The sequence below is a fragment of the Hemicordylus capensis genome, chromosome 2 (genome assembly GCF_027244095.1).
Source record: "Hemicordylus capensis ecotype Gifberg chromosome 2, rHemCap1.1.pri, whole genome shotgun sequence".
In the NCBI taxonomy this organism is placed as follows: domain Eukaryota; kingdom Metazoa; phylum Chordata; class Lepidosauria; order Squamata; family Cordylidae; genus Hemicordylus; species Hemicordylus capensis.
The window spans coordinates 142,308,421-142,322,323 of NC_069658.1; the positions used below are offsets into that span (position 1 = coordinate 142,308,421).

General features: G+C 41.3%; 1 protein-coding gene across 7 annotated transcripts in view; it reads right to left on the minus strand.

The window, feature by feature from the left end:
* The window catches only part of LOC128342137 (uncharacterized), a 326,129-nt gene that overhangs the window by 169,867 nt on the left and 142,359 nt on the right, over window positions 1-13,903 (minus strand). The window contains exon 1 of one of the 7 annotated variants that reach the window (XM_053289047.1): window positions 6,042-6,099. The exons of the other annotated variants lie outside the window; for them this stretch is intronic. Coding sequence (XP_053145022.1) covers window positions 6,042-6,097 — 56 coding nt within the window. The 5' untranslated portion in view covers window positions 6,098-6,099. Of the gene's footprint in view, window positions 1-6,041; window positions 6,100-13,903 lie in introns of those variants that run through there. 7 annotated transcript variants of the gene reach the window in all.

The window sequence follows — 13,903 nt, forward strand, 5'->3', positions numbered from 1 at the left end:
CTCCAGAGTAAGTAGTTCAGAAGGAGAGAGTCCCAATGGCATTATTTTTTTGTTTACATAAGATAGCCAGGGGTTTGGATAAGAGTCCAACCATAAGGAAAAAAAGAAAATTCCTGAATCTCTAAACAGAGTTTAATCTAGCAAAAGTAGATTCCCAAGCTTTACAGACTATAGAAAAGACCCAGATTCCAGGCAAAGAACAGAATATGGCACGCACCTAGGCACTGCAAAGATTGCTTTTAGGAATATAGACTGTACTCTCTCCAATTCAATTGTTACCTCCTGTACCCATAATAAGGCTCCAAAAAGTAATTGAGCCACAATCTTAGCCCGAAATACCTGGAGTGCCATAGGTATATACTGGCCTCCTTTAGAAAAGTAGAAGCTCAAAAAGGCACTAAGAGTTTTATGGGCTATATGGATGGAGGACAGCCTGTGGGTATTCCAGTGAAGTTTATATTGGGGGGGGAAATGCCTAAATATTTGTATTTGTAAACCTGCTCAATATGGTTCTGGTTTACTACCCATTTGTATACTTTCCTGGATTTAGAAAAAAACAGGACCTTTGATTTTTTATAATTGATAACTAACTTGTTATCGTTGTAGTAGCAGGCAAAAGCATACAGCAATCTTTGGAACTCAGTCTAGTCTGAGATAATACAGCCGCGTCATCCGTGTATAACAACACCGGCACTCATTTATCAGACAGCTTCGGTGCATGTGAATCTACCTTTTCCAGGCATTGGGCCAAATCATTAATTAAAAGATTAAACAATGTAGGGGCCAAGACACAATTCTGTCTGACCCCCATGAGTAGAAGGAATTGAATCAGAGCCCCATTAGTGGCATACCTAACCCGTAATGAAGATGTGGAACAGAGCTGAATCATCAAGAATAACAGTCTCTTGTCTACTGTAGTTTTTTCAAGTTTGGACCATAATAAGTGTCTGGAAATAGAATCAAACGCAGATTTGAAATCTATAAAAGCAACAAAAAGTTTGCCTTTAATGACACTAGAATATTTCTTCGCTGGATGATACAAGATCATACAATGATCTAGAGTAGAGCGGCCTGCTCTAAAACCTGTTTGCTCAATCCCAAGAATCTAGTTCTCTGAGATCCATGCCTCAAGCTTATCCAATATATAAAGAACATATAACTCACCAACCATGGACAGCAAGCTTATGGGCCTATAATTAGATGGATCCAAATGAGAACCATTTTTAAATATGGGAACAACTATTGCTGTTTTCCATTGCTCTGGTATAATTCCTGTGCTGTTCATAGATGTAAACAAATTAGCTAAAACTAAGGCCCACCATTCTATATTAGCTTTTAATAGTTCAGGAAGAATAAGGTCTGGACCAGGGGCTTTTCCAGTTTTTAAACGTCCTACTAAATTCGTTATTTCTGCCGGAGTAATGGGGGGCCAACGGGAAAACACATCGATCAGAGGTGGTACAAAATCCTGGCTGGGCTGTGCATCATTATAAACTGTAAAAAAGTGGGTTTCCCACAATCTAGCCGAAATCCTACAAGGCATGTTAACTCAGCTTGTTACAGAAACAATTCTCCAAAAAGTGTGGCTATCTTTATTATTAGTGGCCAATATAAGCTTATTCCGGGCATTTTGTGAGGCTTGATGTTTAGCAAATTTGAGACTGCTTTTGTATGCTTTCTTTATCTGAAAATAGATTGGTGGGAGAGTTTGTTCTGAGCCCAATCTAGACTCTCTGTAAATACTCTTCAATTGTTTGCATAGTGTCCTGCAGCATGAGTCAAACCAATTATTAGTTGCTCTCTTACAGTGAGCATATGAAGACTGTAAGTTGCTCAGACATGAAAACTTTTGGATAAGAGCATCTTCTAATTTTACATAAGCAGTAATGGTTTGTGGGCCCAAATGTGCTTGCACAATAGAGTTATATAGATTTCTACCCTCGGGAGAATCATAGAACATAGATATCTCACTTTCTACTTCCTTTAACCATTTTATTTTGCAGCTTGAATTGGTAGATTTAAAAAATCTACCAGGGAAAAAATTATCCCTCCTTTCCTGGGGAAGATCTAGATAAATGAACATAGGAAAATTTCACTAAAAATTGGCTCCCCCAACTCAAAAGAAGTGACATAAGGAAGAATAGATTTAGAAACCACAACAAAATCCACAACACTACCCCCCGCAAGGAAAGAAACGTGTATTCCCCAGGAATATCCGTGGGTAGAGTACCATTTAATATTGTCAACTCAAATATCCTAGATAGATAGAGCAGTTGGGCTCCTGATGAATTGATGGCTTTATCTTTAGAAAAATGATTGGAAACGGGGGCACCATCTATACAGTCACCCCATTTCCAAAAATGGGAGGCCATCAACATTGTATCATCAGTACCATAAGCATGAGGATAGTTCAATATTGCTTCAGTTATATATAAATCCAACTGTTGCCAAATAGTAGTAGAAGAATTGAGTGTTTGACCCAGAGGCAGATAAACATTAAACAATAACAAATCTCCACAATTAGCCTTAATCAGAATTGCCATAGCATAAGGGGGAAGGTCAGATAATCAAATGGACTCTACATTCAAAGCTAACGATATGCAGCATACTAATCCGGCCTTCAGCCTTCCCCTGTTAGTATCCGAATGAGCTTTCAATGAGTAAATAGTATAGCCACTGATATTAATCTCTTCTTTTGTCCATGTCTCCTGAAACACTAAAATATCCCACTATTGTATGAAGGTAATAAACTCTATATCATATCTCTTCCCATTCCACCCAGCAATATTCCAACCAAGAATTTTCCAGGTTGACTGTTTACAGCTCGCATTACAAATCTCTGATTGAGCAGGAATAGATTGTTTAAAAGTGAAAACTCTGAAAATAAAGGTCCAGTGCCATTTCCCATCAGTAACGTTAGCACAGGGGATTTCACCTCTGAAAAACTTTCCATATTCCCTTCAGATGGTGCAAAACTAGACATAGGCATCAAATAATCCTGCTTATCAAAAACAGACTGAAACTGTCATTTCTGCAAAAGAGGACTTGATAACTTTTCCAAGCTACCTAAGGTCTTTTCCAAGGGAGGGAAAAAATTTGAGATTTTAGTCTGTCCCAGATGGTGTAAATCAGCAGTGGGCAAACTGCACAGTTGATCCTTCATGCAGGAGGAGTTAAATTTATCATTCTCCTATAAATAAGAAGGTGTAATAATATCTCTTACACTTTCCTCCTGTAGCGTCTTCTTCCTTTGATTTCGAAAATGAGAAACCGGCAAATTAGATTCTATACTGGAACAAATTGTCCCACGAGGGAGCAAGGCCGAAGACCTTTCCAAAGCAGAGCTTGGGAAAGAAGTTGGACTCCCAGGAGATACAGCAAGAAGATTTTTCCTAAATTTACGATTATCGGCCAAGATGGATTCAAGGCGTGATAATTTGGCGATATTCGGCCAAAGGCCGTCCTTAAGGAGGGAGGAAGGATCACAAGTCATATCATCCACCACCACAGATGGCTCCGAGATGTCAGACAAGGTGGGCGACTGATAGGATCTCTGAAGGCCCTGGTTGGCAGCAGGTGGCACTATCGAAGGCATGTCCAGCAGGTTTTCTATAAGATCAGACAGATCAGGGATAAACGGATCCAACTTCCAAATTAGTCAATGGGACGAAATCCTTAGACTCCCCTGGTGGAAGTAAGGCAGGGTCAAAAGATATAGAGGAGACAGATGCAGGGGACCCCAGGAGACTATCATCCGAAGAGCAGACTGGAAGATCAGATGTTAAGTAGCACAGCTGGGCTTCTTTATGGGTGGGAGAGGATCCCCTCGGGGCACTTGACCGAAAAGAATTGGCGGGCCCCTGAGAGACCCTGTTCCTAACCTCCCCAGAATTGATGAATTCTGTAAAAACACGTCTAGGAATGATATTCCACTTTGCCAAGTGGTCCCTCATATGTAACAAGGACAAAGGAATCAAATCTCTAGTAAACGTCAGCTATAATTTTAATATATACGGCGATGTAGAATCTAGCAGAGAAAAGTCCTCCAGATCAACCACATGAGGATGAAATGCTAGCAGGGAAGCAAGCGAGCTAACAATTTGGTCCTTGGAATGCCATATGTCACTATTATAAGAGTTCAAAAAAAAAAACCACAACCAAAAACAGTTGGTTAGATTGATAAATTAGAGAATAGGAAGATTTCTCATCAGCACATACCCTCCCATTGTTGCCAAAAAAGTTCGTAAAGGAATTCCTCTATGTTGGTGGCGAGGCCTCTGGGCCAGAGAAGTTGGGAGGGAGGAAGAAGACGCCTCTGTCTGGGTCCCCGCTTCAATAGTAGTGGATAAGCCCTTGTTAGGCTTATTAAGCGAATTGCCATCAAGACAATAACACCTAAAGGCTCTCCTCGTCTCAGATAGCAGGTGTTCCAAGAGCTCAGTAACATCTGTAACACGATGGAAGAGCAGCTTCGGGGACTCCTGAACCAAAAGAGCCATACTGGACACAGATCCCTCCACAAGCTCAAACAAAGACTTTCGACTTGTGGCCTATCCTTGCTTGGGGAGAGGAGAGGTAACAGGAGTTTCCCGCAAAAATAAGAGGTGGTTCCTCAACTCCACTCTCCATCTGGGCAGCAGGCAGAGCTGAAGAATTCTTATGAGCCACACAACGTGCAGAAGAGTACATACAACAACAAACAGCAGGCTCAGAAGTGTGGCTAGGTGAAAGAAAATTGCCTTCCTCCATAATATCCTTTGAATTACAATTTAATTGCACAGGGGAGGACAGCTGGGAAGATAAGGAGAAACGCCTAGGAGGAAAATACTCCTCTCCTTCAGACTGCAGCACTCTTTTGTCAATCACTGAAGAGGTATTTGCTGAAGGGCAACATTTCTTCCCTGCTCTTTTAAGTTTATGGAGAGTCTTGGATTTAGAAATAGTTCTTTTTTTGAGTTTAGGACCCATCATTCATTACACTCCCCTGCGTTTGCGTTCCAGTAATCCAGATAGCCCGAATGGTAAAATAGCCCGAATAAATCTAGCAATGCCCTTGACCCCTGGTAGAACCCAGAGTAAAGGGGGGGAAACTGAACAAACCGTCCAAAGGAAGGATTTATGGGCCATTCAAATCAAAACTCAAGAGAGCGAAGAAAAACGCTTGTGCATCCGGGAGCTTCGACCGGAAGTCCCCCAAGAGAGTCACAAAGACCCATCTTTTCAACCCAGCTTTTAATAATATTTAACTGGTTTTTAAAAGAGTTTTGTTACTATTTTGACTACTTTTATTTTATGTTACTGTTTTAAATGGTTTGAATGTTTAATGTAAATTGACCTGGATGGGCGGTATATAAATGAAATAAATAAAAAAAGCAATATTGATGATCCTGAGGAATAATAACACATTACAAAACATAAAACTGTTTTCCTTGATTCAGGAGGGCATCAGTTTCACTTGAATTGCCTAGGCGCTTTTGAGTATGCCCAGAGTGGTAGCAGCTTAACAAGGGTGGGAAAGGTTATAACTGTACTCTATAGGAGCTATGTAACCTACTGTGACAAAGAATAGTTATATCTTTAAGTGTTTCAGGACACCGCGCAAGTATTGGGGTCCTTATACACCTCTTTTATATAAGGTTTCCTGTGAGCTTTGGTTTAAACTGATAAGTGATGGCAGCTCTTTGAAGTTACAGAGAGGTCCAGGGGATCTGTCGTCGGGATTTTCTGCACCCCTTATAGTGACTCTCATACTCTCCAAACCTGTTATCTAGGAATACGGGGTACAAGCTGAAAACCTTGGAGAAAATATGACAGCATAGCTAAAGAGGGAAGGCCATCTTTCACCTGAAATGCATTCACCTAGGACAATGGTCTTCACTATGTTCAAGCTCTATGGGAAAAGTATTGGGAAGAACTACATTTCCCAATGCTCCATGTGTGCCTTCCAAGATGGCACTGCGACTCGAAAAGATTCCATTTTCTGAGAAAGGAGCCCCATAAGAGCTGGACAAAGCATAGCATTTCACAACAGGAACATTCACCTCTGTGCATTGCCAGGTGGGCTATGAAGACTCATTTGCTTTGGTCCAAGCTTCATACAGTCCTAATAAACCATTAGTCAGAGAGTCATACTTAGGGTTGATAGGAATCATCACTGGCTTGCAGGCTTTGCAATGAAGCACATTGACATAGGAAGACTTTAATACTTTCTTTTTTAAATAAGGGGGAAATTTGCATCTAATCATTATGAAGCAAAATTAAAGACTAAGCAAAACCTAAGTAAACTCATGAGCAAAAGTTCAGAAAGAAATAACACAGTAATTCTGGCAATAATTTTCTGCAGGAAAAGTAAAAAAAGTATTTAAAAGCTCTAACACATTTGGGACAGCAAGTAAAAAATGGAAATTATTACACAACAATGTAACTAACAAAAAAATAAGAGAGACAACTATCAGTATTCAAACAGGCTTTTGATCAAATTAAAAGGTTTAGCTTCCATATATTTTAGCTATCTATTGCTTAAAGACTTTGAAACCATCTCAGGCAAGGGGGAATCTCAGCTCTGGAGACGGCTCATTTATGTCCAATAAACCAAAGATTCCTTTTTTGATTATTTTAAAGTATCTTGTAAATGCAATAAAAGAAAGTTAAAACAATTTCATAAAAGAGAAGCTATGAGGTTCTATTGTTCTTTCCCTTTTTGAACTCTGCATTTCTGCCCCAAAAGATTACAATTACATCTGGTTAAAAAACACAATAAGTACAGTGCAACCTCATTTTGTCCAAATGATCTGAAAGTCTGAAGTCTTCTCAGGTCATTATACATTCATATAATGCCAGGTATTTCTACAGAGGTCAGCAATGGGCTAAAGACAATGCCCCAAGTGCCAATCAGAACTGAAGCGAATTGTTCTAGTATGAACTAATCTGCCTACTTTCATTTATCTATCCCTCCACAATTGGACTAAATGTGGTCCAAATTAGTTAGGCAGTTCATAAGTTAGCCCACTTGCACCTGAAATGTTCGTGTCCACCATCTTGAATTGGGGTGGTTGACATCACCACAAACTATGTGTTTGAGGTGACCCTACAACTGTACCAAATTTGGTCCAAATCAGTTCTTACTTGCACCTCAAACGTTCATGTGTCCACCATCTTGAATCAGGGTGGATGACATCATTACAAACTTTGCCCTTGAGCCGTCCCTATGTGTCCCTACACATACAGCAAATGTGGTTCAAATTGGTTAGGTGGTTCACAAGTTAGCCCAATTGCGCCTGAAATGTTCATGTGTCAGCCATCTTGAATTGGGATGGATAACATCATCACAAACTACGCCATTGAGGTGTCCCTACAACTGTACCCAATTTGGTTCCTATTGGTCCAGGCATTGTGAAGTTGATAGGGACACACACACACACACAATACGTTGGGTGATCTCATATGCCTACTGGAAAGCAGGCTAAAAATGATATGGAGGGCGTACTGTTGTGGCAACAGAACTTGCTGTTGGGCCAGTTCTGAGGATGTGACAAACTATTCCACACTCTCTTCCCAAAGCTGACTAGGGTTATATAGGAAATGGTGTGGCATCAACACCCCCTTGATTTTTGTTAGCTTGGAAGCTATAGAACAGTTCTCAATTTGTCAATCTTGGGCAAGGTGTTAGAGAGTATAGTAGCATTTTGGTTCCTCAAGATCCTGGAAGAGAGACACTGAATGTTGATCCATTTAATTCTTGCTTCAAGTTTAGTTTTAGGACTGAAACAACTGTGGTCATACTGGCTGAGGACTTTCACTGGGAACTAGACGGAAGGAATGAGACCACTGAATCTCTTTGGACTTTCAGGAGCTTTTGATAGTATCAGGCATGTTATCCTTCTAGATCACCTGCCTGGGCTATATTATTATGATTCTGCTTCTATCTAGAGGTAGGTTCTTTTCTTAGTCCTAGAATAATCTAGGACTTATTCTTTTCTGATATTTATCCCAGACATAAAAAAGACTGTGTCGGATAGTATGTTGTTGTATCTCCAAATCTTTCCTCGAACCAGAAATCCATAAGTAATTAGTTTCTGAACCAACTCATGTTGCCGGCCATGCACTCGACTTGGTCTTTTGTTCGGATCAGGGGGGTGTTCCGTGGGTGGGGGATCCAATGGTTTCCCCATTGTCATGGACAGACCACTTCCTGGTTAAAGTTGGTCTCACAGCCACAATCCACACCTGCAGGGGTGGTGGACCTATTAGGATGGTCCATCCAAAAAGGCTGCTGGACCCAGGCCTTGGAGGATTTTGACGTTGGTGCGGCCGGTGATTCTGTCGATGCCCTGGTAGGAGCCTGGAACAGGGAACTCAACAGGGCAGTAGACATGATTGCTCCTAAGTGTCCCTTCCGACCTGCTGCAAAAATGGCCCCTTGGTATACTGAGGAGCTGCGGGGGCTGAAGCGGTTGGGTAGGCAACAAGAGCGCAAGTGGAGGAGAACTCGGTTAGAATCTGACAGGATTAAGCATGTGACCCATTTGAAGGCTTATGTGGTGGCAGTGCGCGCAGTGAAAAAGAGATTCTGGCCTGTGCACATTGCGGCTGCAGGTTCACGCTCGGCGGAGCTATCCCGGATTGTGAGAAGTTTGGTTTCTGCTCCTTCTACTTCCAATCAGTCCCCGGAGTTGCTCTGCTGTGATGCCTTTAATGGGTTTAAAGGATCTTTGCGAATAAGATCTCCTGTATTTGGGCCGACTTGGACTCCACTATTTCTGCAAGGTCTATGGAGGAGGTGTCCAGCAATTCCTCTTGCAGTATTAGATTGGATCAGTTTCAATCTGTGACTCCTGAGGATGCGGACAAGCTGCTTGGAGCAGTGCGGCCTACCACCTGATCTCTGGATCCTTGCCCAACTTGGCTGCTTCTATCTAGCAGGGAGATTGTTGGAGGTGGCCTAGTTAATATTGTAAATGCATTGCTGAGGGAGGGTAGGGTGCCCCTCTGCCTGAAGGAGGCAATGGTTAAACCACTCTTAAAGAAGCCTTCCCTGGACTCTTTAGCATTGGACAGCTACAGGCCAATCTCCCTTGGTTGGGCAAGGTGATTGAGAGGGTGGTGGCCGACCAGCTCCAGGCAGTCTTGGAGAAAACTGATTATCTAGACCCATTTCCAACTGGCTTTAGAGGTGGCTATGGGGTTGAGACAGCCTTGGGTGGCCTGATGGATGACCTTTACTGGGGAATTGACAAAGGGAGTGTGACTCTGCTGGTTCTTCTGGATCTTCAGCGGTGTTCAATACCATCAACCATGGTATCCTTCTGGATCGCCTGGGGGAGTTGGGGATAGGGGGCACTGCTTTGCAGTTGCTCCATTCCTATCTCTCAGGTAGATTCCAGATGGTAGAGCTTGGTGACAGTTGCTCCTCAAAACAGGAGCTGTTATATGGAGTCCCTCAGGGCTCCATTCTGTCACCAATGCTTGTTAACATCTACATGAAACCGCTAGGTGAGGTCATTTGGAGGTTTGGTGCTGGATGTTATCAGTATGCTGATGACACCCAAATCTACTTCTCCTTTTCATCTTCAGGAAATGGCACTCATTCTCTAAATGCCTGCCTATGGGCAGTAACAGGCTGGATGAGGGATAACAAATTGAAGCTGAATCCAAGCAAGACGGAGGTGCTCATTGTGGGGGCTCAGAATCTGAGGGGTGAGTTAGATCTTCCTGTGCTGGATGGGGTTACACTCCCCCAGAAGGAGCAGGTGCTCAGTTTGGGAGTACTTCTGGACCCAGGCCTCACCCTGGTATCTCAGGTGCAGGCCATGGCCAGGAGTGCTTTCTATCAGCTTCAGCTAATTCAACAGCTGTGCCCATTCCTTGAAAAGGATGACTTCAAAACAGTGGTGCATCAGCTGCTAACCTCCTGGCTTGACTATTGCAATGTGCTCTACGTGGGCTGCCTTTGTACGTAGATCGGAAACTTCAGTTAGTTCAGAATGCGGCAGCCAGATTGGTCTCTGGGGCAGAGAACATATGATGCCTGTTTTGAAACAGTTACACTGGCTGCCGATATGTTTCCGGGCAAAATACAAAGTGCTGGTTATTACCTTTAAAGCCCTGAACGGCTTGGGTCCAAGATATCTTAGAGAGCACCTTCTTTTACTTTATCCCCACCACACGTTAAGGTCATCGGAGGAGGTCCGTCTCCAGTTACCACTGGTTTGTTTGGTGGTGACTCAGAGGCGGGCCTTCTCTGTAGCTGCTCCTGGGCTGGGGAATGCACTCCTAGGAGAAATTCGTAATCTTAATTCCTTACTGACCTTCAAGAGAGCCCTTAAAACCCATCTGTTTGGCCTGGCCTTTCAGGTTTTTTAATTAATTTTAATTGTTTTAATGTTAACATGGTTTTCAGAGTTTTAATTGTTCTGATAGTTTAATTGTTTTTAAAGATGTTTTTAAATTGGTGTTTATATTTGTATTTCTGTTTTAATTGTTTTTAATGATTTCTGTTTTTAAATGTAAACTGCCCTGAGCCATTTTGGAAGGGCGGTATGAAAATCAAATAAATCAAATAAATAAATTATGTAGTAAGACCAAATTCCTCCATTCGAGTAAAACTTCCGTAAGGGGATAAAATCCAGTTTGAAATCCAAGTCAAGCTACTAGCGTGATAATAAAGTTTCAAGTTAGGAACTCCAAGTCCACCTCTTTATTTGGAATCTTGCATCACCTTAATCAAATCCTGGGTTTTTTATAATTCCAGATAAATGAATTAAGCTGACTCTGCCATCTATTCAATATCTTGTCATCTATCTTTATGGGGATCATTTGAAAAAGAAAGTTTATCTTAGGTAATATGTTCATTTTTACTGCCTCTTCCATCTATCCAGATCAGCCATTATTGATTTCCAAATTGGGACATAGTTATTCTTAAACAGATCTTTATTGCTCCTCGTAAGATTAATCCCCAAGTGTTTTATTGGTTTCTTCATTATTTTAATCTTAAAACTTTAGAGAAATATTCTATCTCTTCTTCTGAGAGATTCCATGTCATGATCTGAGTTTTATCTCTGTTAATCTTATAGCCAGAAACTGAACTGTACTGATATATCTATCATTAATGTATCCAAGGAGTCTTTGAATTGTGTGACAGTAAGCAATACATCATCAGCATATAGTTTTATTTTATGTTCACAATCACCTATTTTGATACCTTGAATCTGCTGCTCTTGTCTAATTTTAGCTTCTAAAGGTTCAAGAGCAAGTATAAACAGCAACGAGGAAAGTGGACATCCTTGTCTCGTACCTTTATTGATGATACATTTTGAAGACAAGGATCCACTGACAATAATTTTTGCTAATTGCTGTTGGTATATACTACGAATCCAGGATTAAAAATGAGGGCCACAGTTCATTTTCTCCAACACTGAGAACAAGAAGGGCCATTCCAAATTGTCAAAGGCTTTCCCGGCATCTAGGAAAAGCATAGCTGCTTTTGTACATGTCATGGTTACTTTATCAATTACATTCAAAACATATCTTATATTATCTTTCATGAGTCTTTTTGGAAAACCAGATTGGTCAGTATGGATTATTTCAGACAGAAAATTTCTTAATGTCACCGCCAAGATTGAAGTAAAAATTTTGTAATCCACATTTAAAAGGGATATAGGTCTATATGATTCTGGTCGTGTTGGGTCTTTCCCTTCTTTATGAATTAAGGAAATGAATGCTTCTTGCCAAGAAACTGGTGAGGTGTAATGAGATAATATCGCATCCATTACTTCTGTTAAAGGTCCAATTAATTTGTCCTGAAACGTTTTGTAATACAATGAAGATAATCCATCCGAGCCCAGCGAATTATTTTAAAGATTTTTTATTACCACCCTGGTTTCATCCCTGGAAATAGGTTTATTTAAACAACTCCTCTGTTCTTCTGAGAATGACTTCAATTGTATTTCCTCTAAGAATTGTTTGATTTTCTCAGGATCTTTCTTATCTTTTTTGTATAGTTTAGAGTAATACTGTACAAATTGTTCAGACATTTCATGATTTGACATAATCAATTCCTTGCCATTCCAAACCGATGTTATAATTCGCTTTTCCTATTCTTTTCTTAACTGATATGCTAACAACTTATCTGGTTTATTACCTTTCTCAAAATATCTCTGTTTCACGTAAGTCATATTCCTAACTGTCTCTTTGGATTCTATAAGATCCATTTGCTTACGAAGTTCTCTAATATTTTGCCAAATATCTTGGGAGGGATTAGTCTTGTGAAGAGCTTCTAAACAGGATAGTTCATTAAATATTCGATCAGGTAGGTTCTTTTCTAAGTACTGTATAGCAATACAAAATTGGCCAGTAAAATGTTATTTTCAGTAAATCATATTAATAGACAAAATAATGTTCTTTTTCCACATAATGAAATTATCATTGCTTCTGGCTTGTTTTCCTTAAATGACCCTCCCTCGTTTACTTTGCTATTTCCAAGAAATTGAGAGAGTTGTACCCCCAAAATACCAGATATATCAATGATTAGTTTGGCCAGCTAGACATCTTCACCTTGAAAGTTACATCCTCTTTGTCTTTGCCACCTCTTTGTACAAGTGCACTAAACTGCTTCTTCTGTGCTTTATAATTTAACATGGCAAAATGACACCTGCATGTGAAAAACCCTGTAATTTTGCTGTCAGTAAAGCACCAATTATAGCCATGTATGTGTAAAGTAAAATATGCTCTTATGCATCTGGCCATCATCTGTGATAACTATTTGAAATGATTCTGTATGAAGTGTAGATATGAGTTTTTCTTTTCCAGAAATCAAGAGAAGCTCTGTGGTGTAACACAAATGACCTTCACTGGCTTTGTAGGACAGGAATCTTCAATGTAAACACTGTCTATGAAGCAAGTGGCTGCAATCCTAAGTATACTTACTTGGGACATAGTGAGGCTTATTTCTGAGAAAATGTGCATCTAATGAGAATCCAATTATGTGGGGAAAGAAGGTGTATCCCTATTTCTTTTCAGCTTGTCTGTTTCCAGTTTGCCTGGATTCACATAATCGATTCATTCACACAATCCTCCGCTGGGTAGGAAGAGATGCCAGCCAGAGTAGGAAAGCCAGGTATCCTCCCGATCAACAGTCATGTGAACTTAGAAGGCAATTTAGGAGAAGGAGTGGGAGAGCAATTGTGTGGTAGGAAGGAGCTGGATAGGATGGTTTTTCATCCACCCTCAATAAAATGCTAGGGGTGGGATGTGGGTAGGGTGTGCCTGTTCTACCCAGCTCCCCACATGGTCACTCTCCCCTCTTTCTATCTTGTTTTCTGTGAGTTCACACAATCACAGATCAGGAGTGCTCCCAGCGATCCTACCCTGGTTGGTGGCTCCTCCTACCAAGATGAGAATCATGAGAACCAGCCTTATGTGTTTTAGGAAAGCTTAACTTTGTTTAGGTATACACAGGGGTGGAGCCACCATAGCATGCCTGGGTTCAAAGAACCCAGGCCACCATACTGGTGGAGCCGCCCTGCAGCCCATAGCCACACCGCCCACATCTGACATCAGATGCAGGGGGTGAGGCCAGACACAAAAAACAGGGCTGTGCAACCCCATTTGTGTGGGGCTTCAGCCAATGCTGGGTTGCTAGCCTGGCTGGGAGTGCCTCTCTCTGCCTCAAAAGGCAGAAAGAGGCGCTCCCAGCCAGGCTGGAAACCCAGTGCTGGCTGAAACACCTCACAAACGGGGCCATGTGTCCACATTTCTGTGCTGGGACAAACCGCCCCCCCCCCACACACATCTGACATCAGACACAAGGTGTATGATTAGGGCGTGCATGCTGGCACGCGCACACCAACACAAATAGGGGATGCAGGCAGCTTCTTACACTAATGGGCATAAATCTAAAGATGCA